A 27294-nucleotide genomic window follows, 5' to 3' on the forward strand; every position below is an offset into this window, starting at 1 on the left:
AAAGACAAAGGATTTTGTACAGTCGACTGTCAAGTTCAAGTGATTTAAGCTTACTTCTGGTTTTTAGACCCTATTTTTAGACAATATTTTTTTAAATACATTCTTCAATCAAATAATTTTCTTTATTTTTCAGAAGAACATAGTATAAATGAATGTCAATATTCTAAGTAAGTAAAACATAGAATTTTATCGTTATGGTACAGCAGAATATTACTCCAGAGTCTCGATTGATCAAATTATCTTACAAAGTTTTACGGCAATTAGCTGAGATCTTGGATATCCCTGGACCAAGAGATTGGAAAGCCCTTGCTGCCGAATTGGAAATCTACTCAAGAGGACAGGTTTGTTAATCTAATTTCTTGTTAAATAGCGTGTTAGATAGCCTAAATGGCATAAATTCGAAACCAATCATTTAGAATAATCTTCATATTGGGAGAAACCATTTTCCTAATTACAATGTCATGTTGAATAATTTTCAATGACCAATGGATAAATTGGATTCCAATGATTTAGAATATCACCTCATTAGCATAGATCTTTTTTCTATCCCTATGCCGTGTTGAATAATTAAATACTCCTCCAGACAAGAAAAACTTATTACTAATTATCATGCATCTTTTGTTTGATTCTCGAACATTTGATTCTCGAACATGAAATCGTGACTAGGTCATTTGACATGTGGTGTAAATCTTAAGGCGTTACTTTTTCTTGCTTTGGGAAGGTAGAAGATTCTTCCTTACTAGCCTTTGGCGCTTTAGCTCTAGTTTAGACGGCCGACTTTCCGCCCTGCCTATTCTAATTGTTGCACAAAAGTGCAGTTAAATTCTTTGGAAAAGATTGAAAGAACTCATTACATTGACGTCAAAAGATGGCAATGCATTGACTTTAGACAGCCCACTTTATGCCAACTTTAATTCACAATTAGAATAGGCAGGGCAAAAAGTGGGCCGTCTAAACTAGAGCTTAAACTCAGATACACCGTGTGGTAACATGAGAATATGAAACAGAGCTTGATTGATGAAACAAACTATGGGGGAGGTAATGCTGTTTGAATTAGACTTCTGCTTTCAATATTATCACAAATGTCAAAGTTGTAAAATAACTGTTTATCCTTTTAAATAAAACTTAGACCTCATTAACTCTAGTGCACAGCTCGCATGAGACAGCTGGACAAGGAAGAACTCATTAATTGTTTTTTAAAGAAGAATATTTTTAATTACCTTGCAAATGGTACTTGATCCCTCTCTGCTTGATGCTCAGCAATGAAAGAAAAGTATCAAGGGTATGTAGAAAAATCCAAGGAGAAAGAGTGGCCCCAATCCTACCTTCGGGTAACCATCGAAAGAGGAGCCTTCGGGTTGCTTCCGAATGCAGCCGCAGACTCAATCCTACCTTCGGGTAACCATCGAAAGAGGAGCCTTCGCGTTGCTTCCGAATGCAGCCACAGACTTACCTAATTATCTTGCTTGCAGATATCCCATAACTTTATTAATCTTAGGAATGTGTGTGGTTCTCGAGTATATTAGAAATTTGCTTTCAGCCTAAAGATATGGGCAACGATCCACACATTTTCCACAGAATCTTCTCTTTTCTAAGAAAACTTATGAGTCCCTTAAGTTTGAATAGATAGAGTCCCTTGTAGTCCCTTGTAGTTTCAAAAACAAACATTTGAATATTATTTACAGAAAAGAATTAACAAGTGATTAATTTTTCATGTATTACTGACTATTTTTTCTTTCAAAGATTATAATAAGATTGTTATACAAAAATTATAAAAATATTGTGTTTTTGTCTTTAAAAAGACTTCCCATCACCATTATCTTCGATCTTCGTTGCTTCCTTTTGCTTCAGCAGCTCTCTCATTAATTTTTGTACACTTTTTTTGGGGTTCCTGGGTATGGGTATCCGCCATATGGGGGATAACCTCCGATAGGGTACCCTCCAGCAGGGTAGGGTCCTGGGTATGGAACATAAGGCCGTCTCCTACGGAATCCAAAACGTCTGCGAAAGCCAAGACGTCTTCGTGGATGGAATCTTCGACGGAATCCGATTCGACGTCTTGGGAAGATTCGACGTCTTGGATGGATACGTCTCCTGGGGTGGAATCGTCTTCGGAACCCTATACGACGTCTTGGGTGGATACGTCTCCTGGGTTGGGAACGTCTTCTGTGGTGGGAACGTCTTCTGGGGTGGGAACGTCTTCTGGGCTGGGAACGTCTCCTGGGGTGGGTACGTCTTCTGGGGTGGGAACGTCTCCTGGGGTGGGAACGTCTTCTTGGGTGGGACCGTCTCCTGGGTTGGCTACGTCTCCTTGGGTGGGAACGTCTTCTTGGTTGGGAACGTCTCCTGGGGTGGGAACGTCTCCTGCGATGGCTACGTCTCCGTGGTTTGTATTTCGAGGCGTCTGATTTTTTGTCTGATACGAAAAACAAAATTATTTTTGACGTTATAGGACGCCTCATTTTTTATAGAAAATTTAAAGTCAAAAACTTTAAACAAGATTTGCATCAAAACATTAAAAGTCTGCTTAGAACTTTCGTCGTATATAAACCACTTTGGAGTTCTATCATAATTTCTGTCAAAAAACCGTTCAATATTTGAAAGAAAGTTTGATATTTCTCCTACCCTAGCTCTCTTTATCAAGATTACTCCGTACTGTGTCTCAGAAATCTTGAACTTTAAACATATCTGGAATTGTTACCGAAATAATAATGAAGATACCTGAAGAAGTGCTATCTGCTGCAATATTTTTTTCGATAACTTCATCTTTTTCATTTTCTTCATCGTTGTCTTGTTCCTGTTCTTCATCTAATGATGTTTGTGATTTTGTTTCTAATTCTGCTGAAAAAGAAGTTTTAATCTTAAGAATAGCTGGCTAATTCAATTCTGCAAATTCAAATTTTCAGAATGTACTTAAAACATACCATTTAAGGGACGAAACCGATGAAATGGGACAGTGGCATTCATGATAGAGTCAATTTGCTTTCATCATATATATGGTTTTGTCTCTATCAGACAGATGGTCTTCATCCATTCATTCATTTGTTTATTCATTCATTCATTCATTCATTCATTCATTCATTCATTCATTCAAACACTCCCAAGTTACCTGAAGTACTCGTACCAACGTCTTATTTAGCAACGTCGTTTTTCAACAAAGTCTATTCATTCAAACATTTTCAAGATATATTTGTATAGAAGTTACCTGAAGTACTTGTTGCATCTTTTTGAGCATTAACATCATCGTTTTTCAACAAAGTTGAGAATTCATCTTTTTCAATGTCTTCTTCTTCATCTTCATCGTTATTTTGTTCTTCTTGTTCGTCCGAAGATGATGTCGATTCTTTTGTTGATGGATCTTCTTGTTCATTTGCAGCTTCTATATAACAGTAGTGATAAGATACAATGAAATCATCATACCGAACCTTTAATATTTAATGTCTCCTTAATTCGAACAAGTTTACTGAGCCCTTCAACTAACAATAACTTTATAAACCTTACTCTATAACTTGAAATTTCCTTAACTCCAAAAAATTTGCGTTCCCCGTGGGCTTTCGAGTTATAGAGACACTACTTTAGAAACTGGTGGCTGATAATTCTTTAGTTGTTAGAGATTTTCTTATTATAACCAAAATAACGACTGTTTGGGTGCTTAAAAAATCCCTTCAGCTCCTGAGGTTTTTCTTTGAACTTCCTTCAAAGTATTACATTGAAAGTTTATTATGCTTAAACGATATAATTATAAAAAGGGGAAATATTGATCGTTTTAATTATGCATTTAGATTCAGTCAGTCAAAAAAAGATTCTCACAATCCATCAAAAGAGATAAAAATTGTTTCAGTCGATTGACTAGCTTTATGAATAAAGAAGTATATTTTAATCATACCTGTTTCGTCTTCCTCTTCATCATCCAAGTCATCTTCTTGTTCAACTTTATCAATAACTTCGTCATTTTTTTGTTCATCTTCTTCAGCGTCATTTTCCTCATTTTCTGGCTCGCCATTTTCTTCTTTTGATGTATCTGCTGCTGCTTCTTCATTTTCTGCAGCGTCAGCATTTTCTTCTGCAGTGTCAGCAGTATTTTCTGCAGTGTCAGCACTTTCTTCTGCAGCATCAGCAGTGTTTTCTGCAGGGTCAGCAGTATTTTCTGCAGTGTCAGCAGTATTTTCTACAACAGCGTCAGCTGTACTTTCTGCAGTGTCAGCAACATTTTCATCGGCTGTTGTCAGTTGTTTTGTAGCATCATCTTGAATAATATTATTTTGTTGTGTAATGTCTCGCTGTTCATCACCTGTCAAATGAAGAATAAAGCATTTACTGCACCTGTAGAGCTTTAGGTAAAAAGCTTAAGTTGAGTTAAATTTCGGTAAAAGGACCCAATATGAATCACTTTACGAAGAGTGTCATGTCAAGGTTTTAAGTGGTTAAGGAGCTGCCTTGTGAAACTACCTAATCCTAAACTACCTGCCATTTGGCGAAATACTAAAACACATTTTTAGATAAAGTACGTTAATCCCCGGTGCGAAACAAGAAACAAGGTTCACTACGCGAAAATAAAAGGCGCTCGAAAATTAATTAGATTAAGGTATTGGTTTAAAAACTCTTCAAGTGTTACTTACATTGTACTGTGTAAACACAAAACACCAACACCAAAAAACTTTTCCACGTCCTCATCCTGGTCAAGTGACAGAACTTCAGAACTTCATGTGTACAAAAGAGAGAAAAATCTTCTTCTTCTTCCAAAAGAAGCTTCTGAGATGTTTCTATTGGTAATTTTGCATGTTTTATATAGCTTTTGAGACAAGGAAGTCCGCATACCGCCCTGTTGTTTTGATGAACGCAGTCCAATTTTCCGAATTCAGGGGAAATCGATAAATAGGTGATTCAACTTTTTGATTATCTTATCTCTTATTTATATGAAAATTGTGCAACCTGCTTTTTAAGGATTACATCCTTAACATATTTAATCTTTAATGACATTACCGTAATCTTCGAATGTAAATAGTTTTTATATCAACTATTAGCAATTCCAGCCCGGCCTAGCCTGTACCAAACTCTTTTTCGCTGACTGAAAAAATAACGCGAAGTTGTTGTTACGGTTAGGCAACGTTCCGTGTCTCACACACGCTTTTTTCTACATATCGCCCTGCAGCGGAGTGTAGCTATTTTTAGCATCCAATCTACAATCATGGTCGAAATAGAATGAGAATTCCGGTTATTTTAACGTTTTTCAAGATTTGAAGTTCTGGCGAGAAAGTCGATTTTGGGCTATCTTTTTAACTTAATCGAATATTTCAATTTGGGACGGGTTGGCAGACTTCCAGGCTATATTCTGAGCCTTATTGGACTATTTTTGAACTTTTGGATCCTGAGATCCTAAGGTTCTAAGTGTTAAGTCTAGTGTTAAAACTCAGAGTTAAAACTCTACTCTTCAAAACTACTTTAGAGCACTTACAAGTCGATTGTGGTTTCAAAACTTCCCGGTGGATTTCCCTTTTTTCTCAAATATTACGACCATGATTGTAGCTCAACTAAAGTGACGTTACTTTAACACGTCCATGCTATGGTATCTTTTTTAAAAAGAGCACTCATACGCTTGTGTTTTTTAGGATTTTGTCCCAGAAAACTGGGAATTGAATTTGGGGTGGGCAAAATCCTTTGGGCCGCCTGACAAGGCTAACAAGGATACAAAAGTTTGATGTTTAGTACTCCATCTATATGTCTTTCTTAAGAAGTGAAAAGTTTTGATGACTAATGAGGGCCCTAGTTTAATGGCTTGTAAATGTCATTCGTTTGTGAGGGGTACCTGGAAGTGCTTTCCTGGTGCCCCATATTCTCGGGAGCCTTTCTTAAAAAGGATTCCCTGACATTCACCAATATCAACCACCCAGCCCATGGAGACCACACAATAAGGACTTATAGAACTTTAAGAGAGAACAACTTAGTTTGAGTTGAAAATTGTTTGAATTGAACTATTTTGGTTTGTAAAAAAAGTATCGAGGTCGTTTTTTCTATCTTCTTCACTTCCTTATAGAAAAGCTTTTTAAACCTTCTAAACTCCCAAAAGATACGGAAGCATAGCAAATATCAAACTATTTCAAATGAAGATGATATTTCCGAATAACAAAACATTTATGTTGTTTACAACTTTCTAATTAACGATATTCAATCCAATAGATTGTGTAAAATTATCAATGCGCAATTTCGAATCTGTATCCTTTTCCGTGTTAGGAAATAGTTTTCCCAGTTCGCATACAACGTACAAGTAACGTCCATCTAAGGCCCATAACATTCATTTAACGTTAGATGAACATTAAAACTGAGCATAGTTTTCATACTGTTTCAATGGGTGCTATGTATTGATCGAAAAATAAATTCCGGATTCATTAGTTTCAAAAGGTTATTAGCTCTAGTTTAGACGGCCGACTTTCTGTCCTGCCTATTCTAATTGTGAATTAAAATGGGCTTAAAGTGGGCTGTCTAAAGTCAATGCATTGCCCTCTTTTGACGTCAATGCAATGTCTTCTTTCAACCTTTTCCAAGCAAAGATTTTAACTGCCAACTTTGTGCCCACATTCTGCCTACTCTAACAATTAGAATAGGCAGGGCAGATAGTCGGCCGTCTAAACTAGAGCTTACCTCTAGTTTAAACGGCCGACTCGCTGCCTTGTCCATTCTAATAGTTAGAGTAGGTAAAAAGCGGGCAGTTAAAAAAGATTGCAAGAAGTCATTGCATTGAGCATTGACATAAAAAAGACGACGCATTGAGTTTAGGCACCCAATTTTCTGCCCATTTAATTCACAACTGGAATAGACAGGGCGAGACGTGGGTTGTCTAAATCAAAGTTTAGCTGCACTAAAGAAAGTGGTTGAGATGCGTTAGACATGGTAATGGGAGGGGGCGTTCACATTTTTTATTTTTTTCAAAGCAAAAAGAAAATTACCTAATCAAGCCAAATTCTGTTTAATATATTTAAATTATTTAATTATCATCCCCCATCACTTTGATAGTGGAGCCGTGGCCCCTGTTAAATGGTGTTCTTTAATGTTGACAGAATTACTTTTGATGATTGGAAAGAAGAACTTTACCATGACATTCGGGGTGAATTCACGTTGAAAAACTAATTGATGTATTTTCCAGCAATGTAGAGGTCTAATTCCCCACCCCGCCCCCCTCGGGCTAAACCATGATTTGCCATTACGCTGGCAAAATGCTACCTACGGAACTGGTCAAAAAAGCGAGTTGCTTACAACTTTTCCCTAGCAACTTTTCCAAACAGTTAAGCCAATTTCATATCTTTTCATATGTAACTCGACTCGTTTAAGGATCTACAATTATTCAGATCAGTAAAACACAACTTATAATTTTTCTTTTTCAGATAGCAGCTTTTGAGCGACAAGCCATCGCACCGGGAGGTAGTCCAGCTTTCTCCGTATTACAAGATCTTTCACAACAACTGTACACTGTTGATCAGCTGATCACTTATTTGAAGTCGATTGGAAATCAAGAAGCACTCCTCATATTGAAACCTCACGGTTAGTGTAGTTTAGTATATCGACGGTTAGTATAGTTTAGCATATCAACCGTAGCATGAAGGGAGAGCATCCAGCTACGGTGCGCAAGGTTGTGGGCTCGATCCCCAGCCGGGTAATACTAAAGATTCCCAAAATGGTGCTTGATGTCTCTCTGCTTGATGCTCAGCAACTAAAGAGACGGATCAAGGGTAAGTGGAGAAATCCAGAAAAAAGAGTGGCGCCCTCTCCTACCTTCGGATAGACAGCTATATACGATAAGGGAGCCTTCGGGTCGCCCTCGACTGCGGTCACAAACTTACTTACTTTAGTATCTTTTATGGAGTGATGGTTTAGTGGGCTAATGCACACGTGCCACTAACTAGGTGTTCCCGGTCTGTCCCGATTAGATTCTTCGTATCCCATACGGTTCAGCTGGTTGACCATAGACCCCGTGAAAACAATCGAAAGACTTCAAAATTATTAGCGTAAAATATCGACTCTCTCTGTCTCTACTTTACTAATCAAAAATCTTATCCCCATAAAATGATATAGGGATCTTCAAAACCTTAACTTTGAACCAATGTTAAAGAGAGTAAACATCTGTGTTTTTCATCTCACAAAATTATATTTTGTCTGAAATGAAAAGCTTGGTTTTTATCATTGATTATCTATATTTACTTGAAAAAATTCTCAGTTATTTTTACTGAAGTTCTAATTTTGGCATTAACAAACCCCTCTTGCTGACAATTTTGCTTATATGAAAAACTGTATAGGACTTTCTTGATCGCCATTTCTTCATCTGGATTTTTGTCCGAATTTTAGAACCGGTTGTCATCACTCAGCATCCTTTATCGGACACCGTACCTGAACGCCAGGAATATGTTTTAAGATGTGAAGCCACTGGTTTTCCGCTACCTCGCTACGAATGGCTGAAAAATAACGTGCCGATTTCCGACGCACGAACGCAGACTTTGAAATTCACGAAAATCTCCATCCTTGATAATGGGGAGTACATGTGCAAGGTAAGATAAATTCATCTAAAAAACGAAACTTAATGCCGCATTTTTTATAAGAAACTAAAGTTAGGCTGGACTCAGCTTTTTTTCTTTGTGACTTTCAGGCTTAAATGTACTTATGATGTTCTTAATAATGCCAATTTTATTTACTTAATGACTTAAGGGGTTCAACATCAGTATTTTCTTAGCCAATTGAAATCTGAGGCATTGTAAAACTAAGAGAGTTCTTTGTGGTTTTGGAAAGAATGTGAACGAAGAGAAATCGTCACATCCCCGGGGTTGAAGTAAAAATCGAGGGATATACCTAATAAAAAGGACAGTGAGGAAATAGCCTCGTGGGCTCTCTAACTTCCCCAAACATTATTCTTTCTTTGGTAGCCCTTAAGCTAAGCTCTAACTCTCCATTTTATCTAACTAGGTCAGTAATCCCATGGGATCAGTTTATTCACACCCTGCAAGGATTCAAGTTTCACCTTCCAATATACATATAGGTATGTAGGATCGATGATATCGTAAAACTTCAATATATATGCACCAAATTACTTTGTCCCTTTTACTCGCTGGTTCTACAGTATTTTAACTTTTCACACTGTAGCTGAAATGTTTTCGAAAGAAATTTAAGTGTTTTTGTATAAAGGCTCGCGCATGTTAGCCGCTCGTTTTATTTGGAACAACGCGTTAAATTGGATTAATTTCCTCAAAATTTAGGACAAACTCGTCTCGAAGAATTTTTTCATTTTCCTTCATATGGCAAGGATTGAAATCCTGTTTTTTTTTAGTTGATGGAGTCACAGCAGCTCACGATTACGTCAGAGAAATTCCTTTGTCTACAAGTAAGTCTCTAAAAAACTTCCTGTCTTCAAATCCATAATAATTTTGTCCCTATACACCTTTTCGACCGTAGTCGCGCGGTCAGGTGCGTGCTACTTAATTATTTAATCATCCCCTTAAACTCGATCCAATCCTTTTTTGACACATTTTCCTATTGTCTATAGGTCCAAAAAATGACTGGGAAGGTTTTATTTATTGGGATATAGCGGACAAAAAAATCCCCGCGTGGCAATTGGTGGCTACGGTCGAAAATATGTATTTTGTTCTACAAACTTTCGTATTCCTTTCCACATCCAACCGTCTATTTCCAGATTTATAAGAATCAAAAATTTCATTTTACTCAAATTACTATTTTCAGTCAAAAATGCAGAAGAACTTGTCCCCATGCTCCCTGGTCAAGAGTTTATCTTAAATTGCGATACCCTTGATGCTAGTTATTTCCAATGGCAAAAGAATGGATATCCGATGCCAGGGGAATGTCAACCCAAACTCATTTTCAGGGCGTTCAACATGAACAATGAAGGTCGATATTCGTGCAAAGTCACCAATCACAATGGACTTGTCATCACAACCAATATTATTCACCTTCAAACTGGTATGTTGTTTTCAGTTTTAAAGGTTTTACAGTTTTAAAGGTTTTATTTTTACATAAAGGTTGATTTGACTGGACTAATAACAAAAGCCTTCTTTTAGAGAAGGACTTAAACACAACTTTTAGCCCAAACCCCTAGTAGACAACTTTTAGCCCAAACCCCTAATAGACAACTTTTAGCCCAAACCCCTAGTAAACAACTTTTAGCCCAAACCCCTAGTAGACAACTTTTAGCCCAAACCCCTAGTAGACAACTTTTAGCAACTTTAAATTTGTTTTCTTTCTATCTCTAGTCAACAACCAATTGGGAAACCAATACGACAACTCTCCTCCCTTGATAAATCACTATCAACATCAACACCAACATCAGCTTAGTAATGACGTCACTAGTAACCATTCTTCCATTGATGGCACTCTTGGCAAAGGTGCTGGCAAAGGTAAGATAAATTTTAGTGTTTGTTTCACCTGCCGCACTGGAATAACCTACCTACCTATCTCTCAAATAACTCATCTCAAAATAGAATCCGTGAGGTGTAATAATAGGTGGTTTCACAAAAATATAGAATAAAAACATTTGTCATTCCTGTTGCCCACTCTAAAAAAAAACTTTTCTTAACCCATAAGATATACTTGCTTCACTTAATATTCAGGGAGTTGTAAATTTTGAGAAAAAAAACACAGTTTATAACAAAGCACTTTTCAAACTCCATAATTTTTAACTCCATTTTTTTGTTTTGTTTCAGTAATGTCCAATTCCATGTCAGGAACAACAAGTCTAGTACCTCAAGCTGGTCCAACTGCTTTTGGTAAGAAATTTTCTCGGAAAAAAACAATATTCCGCATCGACACTCTCCGTCTAGGGTACTCTGTTGTTTCATAAGACCTTTATTTCGAAAGTTAAACCTCAAATGCTCTTAACGTGTTCTTATGTTAGACAAATTGATGTATTTAGGCTTTTTTACCATAATTTCACTCATTACGCTGTTTATTCTCAACTTCAGTTGAGCTAGAGTAGAATCTGAGAATGTCTGTCTGTGTGTGTGGTCTGTCTGTCTGTCACCAAAACTTTGGGGCAGGCTGGAGACTTCAAAAATGGTCCGATCGGGCTGAAATTTTGCACACTTGATCCTTGGGCAAATCCATGGGGGTGTTTCTTTCATTTTTTGAAAATTTTAATTTTTGGGGCCTGGGGACGAGTTTTTCGCCAAAACGAGGCTAAAACTTTGGGGCAGCCTGGAGACTTCAAAAATGATCGGATTTCGCTGAAATTTGGCACACTTGTTCCTTGGGTGAATATCTGGGGGTGTTTCTTTCATTTTTTGAAAATTTTGATTTTTGGGGCCTGGGGACGAGTTTTTCGCCAAAACGAGGCTAAAACTTTGGGCAAGCCTGGAGACTTCAAAAATGATCGGATTTGGCTGAAATTTGGCACACTTGTTCCTTGGGTGAATATCTAGGGGTCTACAACTGGGCCTATGAATAATTTGAAGCCACTGAAGTTCGACTATTTTCTTAATGGAGCCATAATAGAGCCATTCCAGGCTCGCTATTTTTCTGAAACTGTTCTCCCTTTAGACGGTTTTTTGAGCTGCGTTATTTTTATGAAATTGTTTTAATAAGAGAAAAAAGACTTATTTTCAAAACAAGATTATATTCTATTCTATTGATACTACATTCTACAAACGCTTTGGCCGATGAGCAACTGTAGTGCAGTGGTAGAGTATCCAACTACGGTTCACAAGGTCGTGGGTTCAATCCCTCTCTGCTTGATGCTCAGCAATTAAGAGAAGGATCAAGGGTAAGTGGAGCAGTCCAGGGAAAAAGAGTGGCGCCCGCCCCTACCTTCGGGTAGATAGCTATTGAAAGAGGAACCTTCGGGTCGCAGACTTACTTACTTGGCATATATTGCTATTGTTTCACGATGATGTTCTAAAACGTGAAAACTTTCTGCACTACTCCGCTTGCCGACTATCTGACACTTCTTTTTACTGTTTCAGCCACTGGAAAGTTTGCGTTAGTTATCGCTAACCAGAACTACATCAGTCCTCGATATCCCAACGAAGTTCTCGTTCACCCACACGATGATGCTACCCTTTTGGAAAACTCCTTAGAAGAAATCGGATTCAAAGTTATCCGATTATTTGATCTTACGAAACGGGAAATGGAGACCGCTTTGGAAGGGTTTTGTAAAATCCTGAAATCCGCTAAAGGTATAACTTTTGGTTCTGTTATATTCTGTCCCTGATTTCTCAAAGGGTCCGGTGTGCAATTTTTTGCCTCCAATCACGATCACGAAATAAAGTCAAAATCACGCATCACGGCTCAAAAATCTTTCAAATCACGATCACGCTTTGACCTCTGACCTCTGATCACGCAATCACGAAGAAAAATTTTCCAAATCACGTAATCACGCAAGAAAAAGTTCACGCTATCGCGAAAACCGCTTGGGGGCCTCTTCCTACAGCTTTGATTAGACAATGTTTTTTTTTACTTGTGAGATTCTTTTGGATTATTTCCACATGCCATTCAGCCATAAAAAGCTTTCGATTACGAATATTTTTTAACCCTTTAAGTGCCACGGTCATTTTTTCTAAGTTTTTTAAAGAAAATCGCTAGTTCAAACTTTAAGGCTTATATCTCCGGATCTAGAAAGAGTTAGAAGCTCGTTTATAGTCCGTTGGATAGCTTAGAGCCTCCTCTTTCTTTTAGGCGCCTTTGGCGCCGCCTGATTTAGGAAGGGCGGGGTGGGCAGAGGCTAAGGGGGTAGGTAAGGGAAATTAAAGCAGGCCCGCTGCGCGGACCTGACTGAATGATAGAAAGGTGCCGAGTGGTAAAACTTCAAACTAATTCGCTGGAGGACAGAATCAAGTTAATCAGGGCCAAATTTGGAGGTTCTTGGATCACTCGTTGACCAAAAATGATCAAAAAACGGTCAAAATCTTAAAAAAGTAGATTTTTGTCAAATTTTTGCATTTTTTTGACTTTGACTTTTTTTTCTAAAATCTCGCTGAAAAGACTCACTTTTGATTTTTTTTTGCCTGGCCATGAAGCCCAATCCGATTCCTACGAGTTAGACCAAAAATTACGATTTCTAACTCAAACTGGGCAATGTCTGATATATACAACATTGGCACTTAAAGGGTTAAGGGTGCACCTAAATTCTGGCTCAGATAGGAAATGGGAAAACTATGGAGAAATCATCTCCGGTTATAATAGTTTTCATATTTCTTCGTCCTTTTTTTACAGGTCTTTATTCGTTATTCTATTTCTGTGGGCACGGTTTTGAAGAAGCCGGAAAAACTTTTTTGATGCCGGTTGACGTGGATACTCAATGGACAGCGGAATCAGCGATTTCTGCAGAATATGTGTTGTCCAAGATTCAACATTGTAGGACCACCAAATTGGATGTTATGCTGCTTGATGTTTGTCGTGTCAGGTCGGTTTATTTCTACAGTTGACGCTCTCTAACTCGACGTTTATTCAATAATATTGAAAATCGTCGTCAAAAAGAAACTCGTAAATGTCGCTCTCTAATTCGACGTTCTACTATTCGATACGCTCTACTATTGGGATGAGTTGGAGTTTTTACAAGATACTTCACTAATTGGTCATTTAAAGTGATAGAGATGACGCGTTCTTTAGAAAAAGTAATGAGATTCTTTTCTTACATCTTAACGACCAACCAAATCAAATAAGAGCTTGTAAAACCTCCAGCTTGTCCCCTACTATTCGATACGCTCAATTATTCGATAATATTGAAAGTCATCGTCAACAAGAAACTCTCATAAATAACACTCTACTATTCGATACGCTACTTTATTCGATGAAACTAATGACGCTTTCACTCGAAATTTTTATCTGCTTGTTACATGACATTTATTTCTGATTGGTTTGAATTTATTGACACTAATAAAGTTATCAGCTGTAAGTTTTAAAGCAAGCAACATGGGAATAAAATCACGTGAACTTTTTCGAGTAATCACATGTTTTAACTGCACTGATATAATTTTGCAACCCGTGTATTCCACTTGAAAATCGAATTGGAGAGGGTTAATTGTACTTCTTTAGGACGTACCGTAAAGAACTAAATGGCTAAAATCATAAAACTCACACGCCACTTTACTTACATGTTTTTTACTGATAGACGTAATAGAATCTTTCATGAACCATGGGACTGGGAACGAGTTTGCCAGCAAGGTCTCCAGAGTGCTTCAATAGCAACGATGCTTACGACATGCTGTTTTCAACTTTTTATGAATATTTCTCTTCAGATTCTGAATGTACAATGTTTACATGTTCCATATTTCGCCGTGTCAATTCAAGACAGCCTTAAGTCCATTTTTTCCATTTTGAGATTATTGACATTAAAGGTTGAGATGTGTTGGACTTAAGGCTACTCATTTCATGACAATATGCTTCAAAGAAAATAAAATTTGCACTAAAATTTAGGACTTAAGGCTGTTTATGGTTGATATATTATGGAACATTCTAAATTCTTATTTTTTTTGAACTGCAAAATACAGCTCTTTCCCATTAGAATTCTGTGGACTTAAGGCCGTTTTTGGAAAGCGTGCATGCTGAAATATGGGGTTATGGTCTCAAGTCAATTTTCGAAAAAATGGACTTAAGTCTGTCTTGAATTGACACGGCGATTTGAGCCCTCCAAGGAGACAGCCAATTGCTCTTCTTTTGACTCAAACGTTATTTTTCTTTCTTCTTCTAGACTGGACAATGACACATTGGGTCAATCGAATACATCATCGTACGAACCACCATTCATCCCTGGCAAACAATGTGTCTTTGGATACGCTACGTAAGTTTTTACTTATTGACCCTGGATTTCACAAGGGGACTGGGCTTGAGATTGTTAGCGTGCAATAGACGATATCGGCTTTCCGAATTCTCCCCGAATGATTACCCATGATGCATTGCGCAAAAAAATTCAGTAAGTCAATATTGTCCGTGAATTTTTTTGCGCAATGCATCATGGGTAATCATTCGGGGAGAATTTCGTTAAGCCGATATCGTCTATTCGTCAAAATCACCCTTCATCCCTGGCAATGATATTCATGTTTACACTGAAAATCATCATCTGATTCTTCTGTATAAAACATTACGTCATAAATATCAAAAATTAAGTTAGAATGTCGAAGGCTTTGAAATAACTTCAAGATTTTGAGAAAAAAAATTAGATGTTTTACATTTGTTCCCTGGTTGAATATCTGGTTATTTTTTAGAGGAAAGGGTTGGGAGAATACATACCTCAGAGTGATTGCAAGATCACTGAAATCAAGTTTAGTATTGTGGACCTTGCTTAAAATAGACATTTTTTCGATAGCCAACTCGTAACTAATTCTATCGTTCCAGTTGTTGTTCTGTTATGTTATACAAGTGGCCCCTGGGGGGAGACAATGTCTCAGCTGCCTAAAAGCTTATTCATTATTTTATGGCCAGCCACTTAAAATATTAGTCATTATTAATAATATTATTATTATTATTGGACCTACCTCCGGGTACCCCGGTGGAGGTCCTATAAATTAACCGTTGTCCGTTCGTTCGTCCGTTCGTCTGTTACCAGCTTTTCTCGAGATTGGCTCATTAGTTTTTTCTGATTTTTGGCACAAAGATGCAAAATGGCAATGGCCAAAATGTGACGGAGCCAAATGTTCGAAGAAAAAAAAATTTCCAGCCGAACGGAAAAACTGTTTTTTTGGCATTTTCTCGAGATTTTATCATTAGTTTTTTCTGATTTTTTGCTCAAAGATGCGTATTAACAATGCCCAATTTTTTTTCCGGCCGAAAATGCCGGAAACATGCCGGAAATTGCCATTTTTCTAGATTTTCATTGGAGTTTTTCCTTATAATTGGTTGTTTTTTCATTCAAAAACATTATTAGTAGCAATGCCCACCATCAAGCATGTTTCAATTTTCAATAAAATTGATTTTTTTTTTTAATCTATAATAGGTAACACGAACAATTAGCACAAAACTAAAGGTTCCTAACCTCCCGCAAAAGGACCACCAGATCATACCGCCAGGAGGAAGGAACCCAAATAAGATAACATAAAATGACCAATAATGATTAACAAATGAAAGAAAAACTAACTACAAAGGATAATTGACATAACAAAAATGAAAAATGAAACAACAAAAACAAAAAGAGCTAGGAGAGCAGTTAGAGTAAAAAGCTAATATCACTGATGAATTTTATCGTTATGTTCAATATATCATGATTTTGGACAATGCTAAAATCGGGGCCGCCATGAAGAAGTATTCTACACAATGTTTTGGGATTAAATGGAAACAAGGTTATGTCAAGTTGAAGAAGGCTGTCAAACATCACAAGTCTGTCGTTAGAGTAATCAGAGCAATGCATCAAAAAATGCTGTGTTGTTTCTACTGAATTTTGTCGACAGTTGCAGAAAAGGTCAACTGTGTCTGCAAAATTATGCCTGAACTTATGTTCACGAAGATGACTGAAACCAACCCTTAAACGGTTCAGGAGAACAACGCCATTGTTGTCACTAGCTCTGAAAACTGAGTTAGCACTGGGTCTGAGAAATCGGAGAATTGCTTGCTTAAAAGACTTAATTGTAGGAAGATTTCGTATATGATCACCGAGGTTATTCCATTCATTTATGCGAAAAGGAAGGAAAGAGGCACGATAACGCTCGGTTATACAGAAAGGTGCCTCGAGTGGTGGTTTTATCCTTCGCCCTGCATTGCGTTCTTCCTCTCCTTTCTGGGGAGGAAGAATATTCGTAAGATTCGTAAAGCCTTTTATAATTTTATAAAAAAATACGAGTCTTCCAATTAACCGCCTGTCTGCCAGGCTTTCAAAGCCTAACTCAAGATAAATTTTTTCTCTGGATGTTTCTCTGAAGCATCCAGTAATAGCAAGACAAGCATCATATCGAACAGACTCGAGTTTTTCAGAGAATGTAGAATTACCAGGACGATCGGATTGATTTTTGAAGCCGAAACTATTTAAAAATTGCCGGAACAATCTATTTTCGCCGGAAAGACAGTATTTCTTGAATTTCTCGAGCTGTACTTTATATTTTTTTATGTAATTTTGCACACCGATGCAACATCACAATACCTAAAATGTAACGGAGCCCGATTTTCGAAAAACATTTTTTTCCGGCCGAAAATGCCGGAAATATGCCGGAAAAACCGGTTTTTTGACATTTTCTCGAATTTTCATCCTTAGTTTTTCTAATTTTTTTCAGTAAGATGCGTATTCGCAATGCTCCAAACATGGCCGAGTTCGATTTTTGAGAAAAAAAATTTTCTGGTTGGAAATGCCGGAAATCGCCGTTTTTGCAGATTTTCATTGGATTTTTTCCTTATATTTCTATGTTTTTCACATAAAAACATTATTGATAACAATGCTCACCATCATCAAGCATGATTCAATTGTCAATAAAACTGATTTTTGCGATCAGAACTTTATATTTATTTTTTTCCCTACAACCCTTCCCTCTTCCCCCATCAACAATCAATGATGAATTTATTGCGTTATGCATTTTTTGCTAAATGCTATATTTTCTGACTGATTTTTTTCATTTTTCTCCTCGCATTGCTATCTAACTTTCATCATCAGGTAGGTCCATTCAGCATCTAGCTTGTTTTTATTATAACTTCTCTTCCATTTCTAGTTGTCCGCAATCAATGGCGTTCGAAAAGCGAAGTGATAAAAATGGTCTTTACATGAAGCATCTTGCCGCTCACCTCAGAGAACGAATACAAATTGAAAATTTGCTTCATTTAGTTGGTGCAGGTAATTTACCTTGCTATTCATCTTGATAATGTTGACACAATCCTTCATTCTGAAACAGTCAGCCGAAAATATGCTTTTTGGCAAACTTCAACAATTTTGTTTGTTTGCTTGCGTATAAAAGCAATCAGATATCAGTTATTTTTATCATGAGCACCACTGATGTTAGCCTAATTCCTTAAAAAAGCTCAAGTTTTCACTTCATCTCGGACTAGTGGTATAGGAAAAGTATCCACGAATGGATATGTTATTAAACAATAATTGTAATTTTTCCGTCGATTTTAAGATTCTTCGCTAGGATTCCAAAACTCTTATGTTCAGAATCACCATGTTTTCATCATGATTTTTCGTATAAAACTAGATCATTAACACACTCTAAGAACTATTATATACGATTCCCGCTCTTTTTTCTCCACAGCGGTCAAAAAAGAAGCCGACATGCATCACTTAACAAGAGGAATGTCCCCATCCATCAAGTCCACTACCACTGAAATATTCACTCTCACTGACCCTATCATGCCGATTGATTTTGAATGCGACCCTACAAATGAATGGTTTAATATTCACCGTAAGCTCTCTAAAAATATGTTACAGTTTCACTTCGCTCCAGCTTAGATTTCTTTAAGGACGTGTATTGGTTTCGGTATGTTCTGGGGCAAATAAAACAGAACAGTTCCGTTTCAATCAGTTTTGCGTTCTTGTTTATTTGTGTTTTTTTTTGACGTTACGAATATTTGACGTTCACACGTTTTTTGGAACCCTTCCGTTTTGGAACGACGTAGAACCGTAATATCTAATCACGTCCTTCATATTTTCTCGTCAAATCTGGAAAATCTTTTGTAAGTACCCAGTTGTAAAGTACAGTTGACTCTCTCTAATTCGATCTTCAAGGGACCAGAAGTTTTCTTCGAATTAGAGAAAGATTATAAAAATAATAAACCAATTTTCAGCTGAGAGGGCCAATATTTTAGTTCGAATGACAGAGAGATTCGAATTAGAGAGAGTTGACTATATCTGATGTGGTGTATTATTTTTAGAGATCACTTGTTTGATTTTAGGACTTCCAGCTCATAAAGTGTTGACATTAAAGGACGGGATTGTGATTGATATCAAGTTCAGTCCTGTTTCGTCCAATGTCTGTTGCATTATCATTCACGTGGTCAATTTCGGCAAAGCTCATTGGTGCGATGCCAATATCATTGAATTGTCAAACGCAGTAAGCTTTCTTCTTTATCTTTATTAGTTGAGTAGACGTCGGCCCTTTTTACTCTGTACCAAACCAAAGTAGATATCGGATTTGTTTACAGACAAGCCTCTTTTAAGCCAGCCCCTGATCCACCAAAGCTTATTTAGAGCTCAGGTCAAATACCCTATCCCAAATAAAACAACAGATTTTTGCCAACAGATAACTGCGCTGAATTTATTTTTCCTTTGAAAACCAAGCTTACGATTCAATAACTTTGTGTTTTAGTTTCGAATTTATTTTTGTTCCATTTTCAGGAGATTCAAGTTCCCTACAACTCCATGAATCAAGAACACCCTGTTTCTTCGGTAAGACCCCTTCCCCTTCCTGTATCAGTCAAAGACTATTTTTCCTAGCAATATTTCTTCTGTAATTTTTATCATTTCCGCAAACTACGTGCTAAGGAAGCCTGGATTTCTTCTAGCCTGTCAACTTTTTTATTTTTTTGGTTCACCGCCTGGAGTTCCTTATCCCTGCATCAGAAGTATGGGGGCTTTTTTAAATCATTTTATCAGTCTCAGTAGAAACACAATAAAAGATTTTAACAGTTATTACAGTGGAGTTTCTTTAACTCGAAACTGTCTCCTTAAATCGAACAAGTTTCATGGTACCTTCAGTAAACAATGCCTTATAAACCTTACTCCATAACTCAAAACTGTCTCCTTAACTCGAACAAGTTTCATGGTACCTTCAGTAAACAATGCCTTATAAACCTTACTCCATAACTCAAAACTGTCTCCTTAACTCGAACAAGTTTCATGGTACCTTCAGTAAACAATGCCTTATAAACCTTACTCCATAACTCGAAATTTCTTTAACTCGAGCAAATTTAAGTTCCCCGTGCTTGTTTGAGTTATGGAGACTAAATTGTATTGCACATCTTGTTTCCGAAAATAATTTAATACATTTTACGTTTTAGGAGTTTCTATCCAAGTGCGTGTCATTCAATAACCAAAGCGCCGTACAACGCTCGTCCGAATTTGAAAAATTAACTCAAGTCTCTGCTCTCCAAAAGCTTACCGTAAGTTCGGGGTAACTTTCATAAGTTCGGGGTAACTTTCATAAGTTCGGGGTAACTTTCATAAGTTCGGGGTAACTTTCATAAGTTTCGGGGTAACTTTCATAAGTTCGGGGTAACTTTCATAAGTTCGGGGGTAACTTTCATAAGTTCGGGGTAACTTTCATAAGTTCGGGGTAACTTTCATAAGTTCGGGGTAACTTTCATAAGTTCGGGGTAACTTTCATAAGTTCGGGGTAACTTTCATAAGTTCGGGGTAACTTTCATAAGTTCGGGGTAACTTTCATAAGTTCGGGGTAACTTTCATCATTCTCATAGGCCATAACTTTTTCTCTGGTCCGTAATTAACTTAATGTTTGTTTTAGTACAAGACTTTTATATTTTTGAAATTGAGGACCAGAAAATGCTGTGGTCATGAAGTGATGAAAGTTACCCTTCACATTTGTAAAGTAACCCCCCAATTGACGGTATGGTTTTAAAAATGTATTAATCTACTGAGGTACAATCACCGCCATAATATTTGGCACAAAAGGAGAATTCCTCAAAACTTTTAAAACGCAAGTGATTTTTAAGTGCTTAAAAGTTTAAACTCTGAGTTTTAACATTAGACTCAAGGACCTTAGGATATCAGGATCTATAAGCTCAAAAATATTCCAATATAGCTGAGAGTATAGCCTGGAAGCCATTTAACTCCTCCCGAATCGAATAGTCCAATAAAACAAAGTAGGAGTACCGAAATCACTTTTCTCTTCCAAATTTTTTAGATTCTGAAAAAAGTTAAAATACCTAAAATTGTCAATATATTCCGGCACCGATTGTACTTTAAATTAAAGTTAGGTGCTCATTTATTGTACCCTGCCGCTACACTTCTCCACTTCCATCGGGAAATGAAAAACACTACACGCTCAAACATTTGAGAAGTGTAGCGACAGGTTGTTTCCTAGACCCACGAGTCTCAGGGTGGGTTGCAAAAATACGAAAACAGAAAAGTCTTTCTTCACAAAAGCTATTATGAAAATCTCAACGGAGGACCGCCGTCGGGTCCCAAGGTCTGAAGATTTGGTTATGAGCACTAAAGCTGGACGGTTTTGACTCCTACCGGACCACTTGTCCTTAGCACTGGGGAGGTCTGAGTTCGAATCTGGTACGGTTCAATGAGACCACAAAAGTAGTAACCTCTCCGGAAAGGTGTCCCCTTTCACAAAGTTTGTCAGCATTTTGTTAGTTATTGAATCAACTCCCTTTTCAGGGTCCAATCGCTTTAACCATCCAAGTCAAATATTATAAGGAGAATCGCGATGATGTCAAAACAATCACTGAGAAACACGTCTTCTCTCATAATGAATTTGGTATTGCGCAATTCTTCAATCCCTGAAAGCTGATTGGCTAAAAATTGTAAATACTCGAATCTGATTGGTTCATTAAAAACATTCATTCGAATGTTATTGGATAAAAAAACTAACTTTGGAATCTTAAAACAAAATACTTGATTCTGGTTGTTTAAAAGACATATCAATATTCGAATGTTGCTGACCAATAAAATACGGAATCTTTCGAATTTTTTTTTTAAACATTCGGCTTTGCTTTGTTTAAATGTGAATATGTGAATCTGATTGGCTATTGATTACGTAATATAATGATGGTGATTGTGATAGGATGGTGTTTACAAAGAAATCTTCGATCGAATCAACGATAGCTCACTTTTAAGTTGTCGAAATATTTTAACCTCCGATCAGATTCTGATTAGCACACAAGCTTTATCACGGTCAGTGCATCTCTTTAGAGTAGAACGTAATGCTGTTTGAATAGTTTATATGTAAATTTATTGGGGAGGGGGTTTCAGGGGGTACCCGATTCCACAATTCCGCCAATTTTTTCTCCAATTTCCGTCACCGAAAATTCCTTTGAAATTCAATATTTTTGTCGAAAATTCCGCAAATTTTGAATATCTTTTACCAATTCCGAAATTCCGCAAATTTTTTTGCTAAATTCCGTTTTTTCCGCACTAAAATTGTCTAATTTTCCGTCTCCGTTAGAGAACCCAATTTCCGTAATTCTGTCTAAATTTTCGCCAAAGTCCGCCACTCCGTCTGAAAAAAGGGCCGATTCCGCTCCTCCGCCAACCATGAAACCCCCCCCCCCCCTTTATTGTTCTTGGTCGACACGAGAAGGCAATTGATTTTTTTTTATTTTACATTAACCTCACTACTGTGGTTCTCTCTCGAGATATTTCATTTTTAAAACTGCTGACTCAGCAAAAATTATCGATAATTTTCAATATTTAGACCAAAATATGTCGAGATCGAAACATCGAAAGTTAACAAATCATACCATTTTTAGATACTACTAACTCAGGGCTATCCGGCTGTGGGAATGATTCTTTCTGAAAATCCTCCCAGCAAAATGCTGACATCATCGGAAAACGCCAAAAACGTTGATTTTCGCCTTAAAATGCTATTTCTCGGCACCAGGTGGTAGAAACTTAACAAATAACCCTATTTTCTATCTACTTTTCACGCTGAATCCGTTGGTAGCATCAGATATTTAATTTTCAGACTTTGAGAAAACTTGATTAGTTTGAGGAGACTCGAAGGGCAAATTTTTTTTGTCAATTCTACACCCTGTTAGGAGCATAATATCAATAATTTGCCCTGATCTAAGGGCTGCCCTACGAAAACCTGTTTTAAGGCCTTTTCTGAATTTCGAACTCTGGTCTATTATTGTAAAATCTAATTTTAATGAATATTATTAAAATCTTAATTTTTACTTTTTTTAATTTGATCCTCTTGTATAACACATTATATTATGCATGCATTTTATCACTAACAATCCGGAACTTTCTACGTACGTTCCTTCTCTACAACAGCCAAACTGCGATTGCGGGACACCAATTAAAGGATTCTGCGCATAAATCGAGCTCACGGAAAGTGTCCAGCTAGACCAGATCATTTTTTTTAGTAAGCCCCAAAAATTTCATGAAATAGTTTTGGTTTATCGCTCGATCGAGATAGGTCGTGCAAAAAGTACCCCGCTGACTAACAGTTTAACGACTTTTTGAAATTTTAATCTAGAATACTTTTTATTTAAAACATTTTTGTGCTGTAGATTTAATAACTATTTTTTTGGTTCTTTTTTTTCTTATTATTTTTTAACCTCAGAGTAACTATATGTATTTTATAAATTCTTTCACTAAAATATACTTTAAACATACGTGGTTTGTTTGATCGATAGTGGAACCATTATCTGATATTCCGATGGCGTATTGGCGGCCGCCCACGCTAAAGCTCTAAAGGAGCGGACCAATATACCATCGGAGACCTATAGTAGTCATCGTTTGATGTACCGCATCACAGTCGTGTCTAGCCGTCCTTACACTTTTTGGTTGACTATCGGTTGCACCCGACTGAATTTAGCATGAAAATCTCTGCTGCCTGAGAAGGCTTGAGAAATATTCAAACCTTCGATTGTTGGCTGTTTTTGGTTTATTTTGGTAGATTTATTGACACTTGACAGTTTCATTACTTTTTCAGTATCATATTTAGTACCTAGTGTAATTTCTTAGTAAGTGCACCAAGTTAAAAATGCTTGACATTGGTTATTATCTTTTGTTATTTATTTGTTTTTCGTGGTTGACTGGTTATATCAAAGAAAGCATATCAGGTATGTTTTGTTTAGTTTTACCAATAATTTTTATGCTGGAATTTGGATTTTAAACTGCTGCATTCCAATTTAGACCTTTAGAGCCTGTCGACCGCCCTCCATGCAGAGCAGCGGACCGCCCAACCCCAACCGACATCAACAAACTTGTTGATCATGACCTGTGTGTTGTTTATTTGGAAAAGCCAGAATCCTCCTTCATCAATAACAAAGTTGGAGGGAGGTTCCCATATATTGTATCAGTATCTTGGGGACAAAGCTTTTATTTTTTGGTAATAGGACCATCTTTGCCTGTTTCGCCAAACTCTATTTTTAGAGGCTGACATGCATATTTCAGGTAGTGAAAGATCTAGTGCAGGTGTAATTTTCATTTGGTGTGTTGAGGCAAGCTTAGTGATTCTGGAAATAGCAAAAAGTTCACATATTGCTGTATAAATTGGACTAGATTGAGGGAAATTTGGCCCATGGCCACTCTCTTCTAATTGTTTGGTTCGTGACATTGCTTGTTTACTTTTTTTAGGCAGTGAAAGATCTTGAATAGGTGAAATTGTCATTTGATGTGAGGAGACAAACTTATTTATTCTAGTAGCAGCAAAGAATTCGCATTTTATTGCTATAAACTGTAATTGAGTTTGGGTTTAGAGCCACTCTCACTAAATTTTTAGTTCGCGTCCTGCTTTGTTTACATTTTTCAGTTCGGAGCACTATGTAGAAATCGCACGGGAAATTTTTTTTGCATGTGTACTCTTAGTTCGGGGCACTAGTAACTTTTTACCGTCCCCAGACTCTTTCTAAATTTTACGAACGCGGTCAGGAGAAATTCCGTAATCCAAAGGTTCCAGATGTTTATAATTTTCCCGACCTTCAGAGCTTTAGCGTGTCGGAAGAAAATTTCTACATCGAGTACCAGATTAGTGGAACCAAGGTCAGAACCGAGCAAAACGTTGTTTCAACGTTCATCTAACGTTATATGGACGTTGGGAACGTTAGATAAACGTCCAAAAAACGTTGTATGCCAGCTGGGGATTATCGAAATTGTTTATGAAACATTCAAAATCAAATAACTACTTCACAACCTTGTAAAAACTAATCCATTTTAAAAATTGTTTATGAGAAATAAAACCTTGAACATTTCCACTCGAAATTATCTTTCCGACGAGCTATTAAATTAAGAATAATCTGTGCCAGGAGAGGCGTTTTTTTAAGGGGGCGTTTACTCGAAGTACTACGGTAACCTAAGAAAATTATGAGACTGAAAATATTTCAGAAATAAGAACAGCTTGGGAGTTGAGCCAAAAAATAAAACGTACCATTTTATCTTCAAAGATCTTTCGCGCTATGACAAGAAGTGATTATTTCTCCTTTCATAATTTTCTCCACATTTTAAAATGCACGCCACAGAAAAATAATGATGATGACTCACTTTCCTATAGACACTTAAACGTGACCTCCCAATAAAAAAAGTAATCATTTCCTTTGCATAAATTATGTAGAAAATACGCATTAATTATGCATATCTATAATATATGCAGGCTTAAGAGTTTGACAAAAATGTTGAATAAAATCCACTTATAAAAAGATACGGCTTCCCTTAGCAAAACTGACGTCAACAATGTCAAAAATAAATAAATGAATTTTAATCCTATTTGTTTTTTACAAGAACATAGAATCGTGGACTCTGGACTTCGTTTAAGATCTATTTTAATTTGGTTCTAATTTTTACCACTGTTGTATTATGAGTAAATATTTTTTGTCTTAAACCTTCCTGCTTTATTAACAGATATTGCCTCATCAACGTACATCAGCTTTACTTATATTGGGAGACTTGTATGTGCCTGTAACATTCTTTTCTTATAGTTTATTCTATGGTTCTTTCAAATCGACAAATGTTTATGTGCATGCGCAGTGAATAACTTGATGTGTTTTGATTTGATTCGTGTCCAGTTTGACGAATCATTGAATTTCCTCCTCAACTTGTATCAAAGTATCTTTGTTTGTAACTTTTATTTAATCCTATTGAATTATGAGTATTATGCTAACCTAATTTGCTTGTAGATTTATACCTAAAAGCTCCTTTCATTGAATCGTGCCCTTGTAAGGGGCTTGTAAGATATTGACCTTGCTTAGAGATCTTTTTTTTCTCGTAAAAATCGGCCTCCCCAAAATAAAATAGGGTTCTTCCGTCTTAAAACAGAATGTTAAAAACAGTTAAACAAATGAAAAGTTCAAAGAAATAAGTAAAGTTAAAATTAAATTAATTTTTAGAATATAAAAAAATTGTGCTTTAAATCTGCTTTAAATTTAGGATGGATACGAACTTTGAAAATCAATGTCGTTATTTTGACGTTGTGGGTCAATACTCTTGTCTCCCGAATAGACGGGGGAGTCCGAATAAGCAGGGGGGTAGGAAAATTTTCTAAATTCTAATAAGTGGGGGGGGGGATGGAATGAGAGGAGGGGGGTAATTTGAAGACAGAATTGTTTTAACTATTGCTTTTTTCCTACATTTTTACTGCAAATTCCTGTGTTTTTGTCAAACATTTTTGTCCATGATTGTACATCCCTGTCTCTCAGCCCCGGTGGAACTTCTTTCCATAGTGGGGATGAAAACTGTAGTGTAGAGATTGGAATATTCATATTTGAGATGATCAATCTATCACAAGCAATGAACCCAAACAAAAATATATAATAGCTCTTTTATTTCCAAAGTCCGTTCTCTTTAGCTTATTTTGAAACTGCCAAAGATTAAACTCGCTGTTTTGTTGACAATATTGCTTTATTCAATACATTCAAGATTTCGTCATCAATTCATTTAAACAAAAAATAATCCCTGTAAACATCATCCTATGCATCCTGTCTAAGCAACTACTCTACTCTAAGCTGCTTCTAATATCAATTATCGATAAGTTTTACTTTGATTTATAAGAAATGCTTTGAATTCAATTGGTATGGATGAGTTAAATCGACTCTAAAGCCTTACGGTGCATTTTCTAATAAATTTGTGACCATTTTAAGGCAAAATATGGTCAGATTTCCAAATTTTACATCTTTAGAGTGCACTTTTTCTCTACTTTGCTCATTTCGACCCTTACTTTTGGAAGTTTGGAAAAATAGGATCCTTAATAGTCACACCTACGGTACTTTGAGTGCCCCTCAGGCCTTAAACATACTTATCTGTCTGTTTTTTTTTTGCACAGTAAATCTATTGATTACTATGATTGAATCGTCAAATTTTAGAGGTCTGTAGTCAAGATATTGGAATTTTTGGTCTTTTAGTCACTTGGGTTTAGTCACTGTTACAAAACTAGCCAAGACGAAATCTACTTTCTGTATTGACTACGTAGGATAGGACAGGACAGAATATTCGTACGTTTCTGGCCACGAAAAGTCGTGTCCATTCAAATACGATTTAATTATTTTCGATGAGAAAAGCGCTACACTACAGAACATTTTGTACACAGAACACATACAATTGATCATAGAGTTCCAAATCTCACCTATTCCCCGCTTGGGAAAAAGTAGGTCTTGTGTCTTTTGGTTGAAGACGAAAGTGGAAACGGCTGGGTTCTACATACGTGCCATGCATGGAGTATCAGAATCTGCTCGGACATATGAAGTGTTCCCCGCTTACAATAGTCTGAA

The 27294-nt window shown here is 36.7% G+C and overlaps 2 protein-coding genes across 3 annotated transcripts; one reads left to right on the forward strand and one right to left on the reverse strand.

The window, feature by feature from the left end:
* The first annotated feature begins 131 nt into the window (after positions 1-131).
* Positions 132-21448, forward strand: LOC136811262 (mucosa-associated lymphoid tissue lymphoma translocation protein 1-like). Its single transcript, XM_067067877.1, has 17 exons — positions 132-341; positions 7380-7536; positions 8338-8537; positions 8950-9022; positions 9311-9364; positions 9721-9957; positions 10248-10391; positions 10698-10760; positions 11952-12164; positions 13201-13390; positions 14678-14767; positions 17616-17737; positions 18153-18302; positions 18793-18950; positions 19235-19285; positions 19897-19998; positions 21245-21448. The coding sequence occupies exons 1-17, from the start codon at positions 195-197 to the stop codon at positions 21368-21370; spliced, it is 2277 nt and encodes a 758-aa protein (XP_066923978.1). The 5' UTR covers positions 132-194; the 3' UTR covers positions 21371-21448.
* LOC136811312 (pre-mRNA-splicing factor CWC22 homolog) lies at positions 1704-4743 on the reverse strand. 2 transcript variants are annotated; one of them, XM_067067929.1, is made up of 5 exons: positions 4620-4743; positions 3887-4291; positions 3206-3379; positions 2722-2838; positions 1704-2416 (listed from the first exon to the last, which is right to left on the reverse strand). In XM_067067929.1, the coding sequence occupies exons 1-5, from the start codon at positions 4672-4674 to the stop codon at positions 1863-1865; spliced, it is 1305 nt and encodes a 434-aa protein (XP_066924030.1). In that variant the 5' UTR covers positions 4675-4743; the 3' UTR covers positions 1704-1862. The 2 variants fall into 2 exon arrangements, with proteins under 2 accessions (XP_066924030.1, XP_066924028.1); XM_067067927.1 differs by having other exon boundaries at positions 2722-2841.
* Positions 21449-27294: the final 5846 nt, after the last annotated feature.

This window comes from Clytia hemisphaerica, unplaced genomic scaffold, assembly GCF_902728285.1.
Source record: "Clytia hemisphaerica strain Z4C2 unplaced genomic scaffold, Clytia hemisphaerica genome assembly, whole genome shotgun sequence".
Lineage (NCBI taxonomy): Eukaryota > Metazoa > Cnidaria > Hydrozoa > Leptothecata > Clytiidae > Clytia > Clytia hemisphaerica.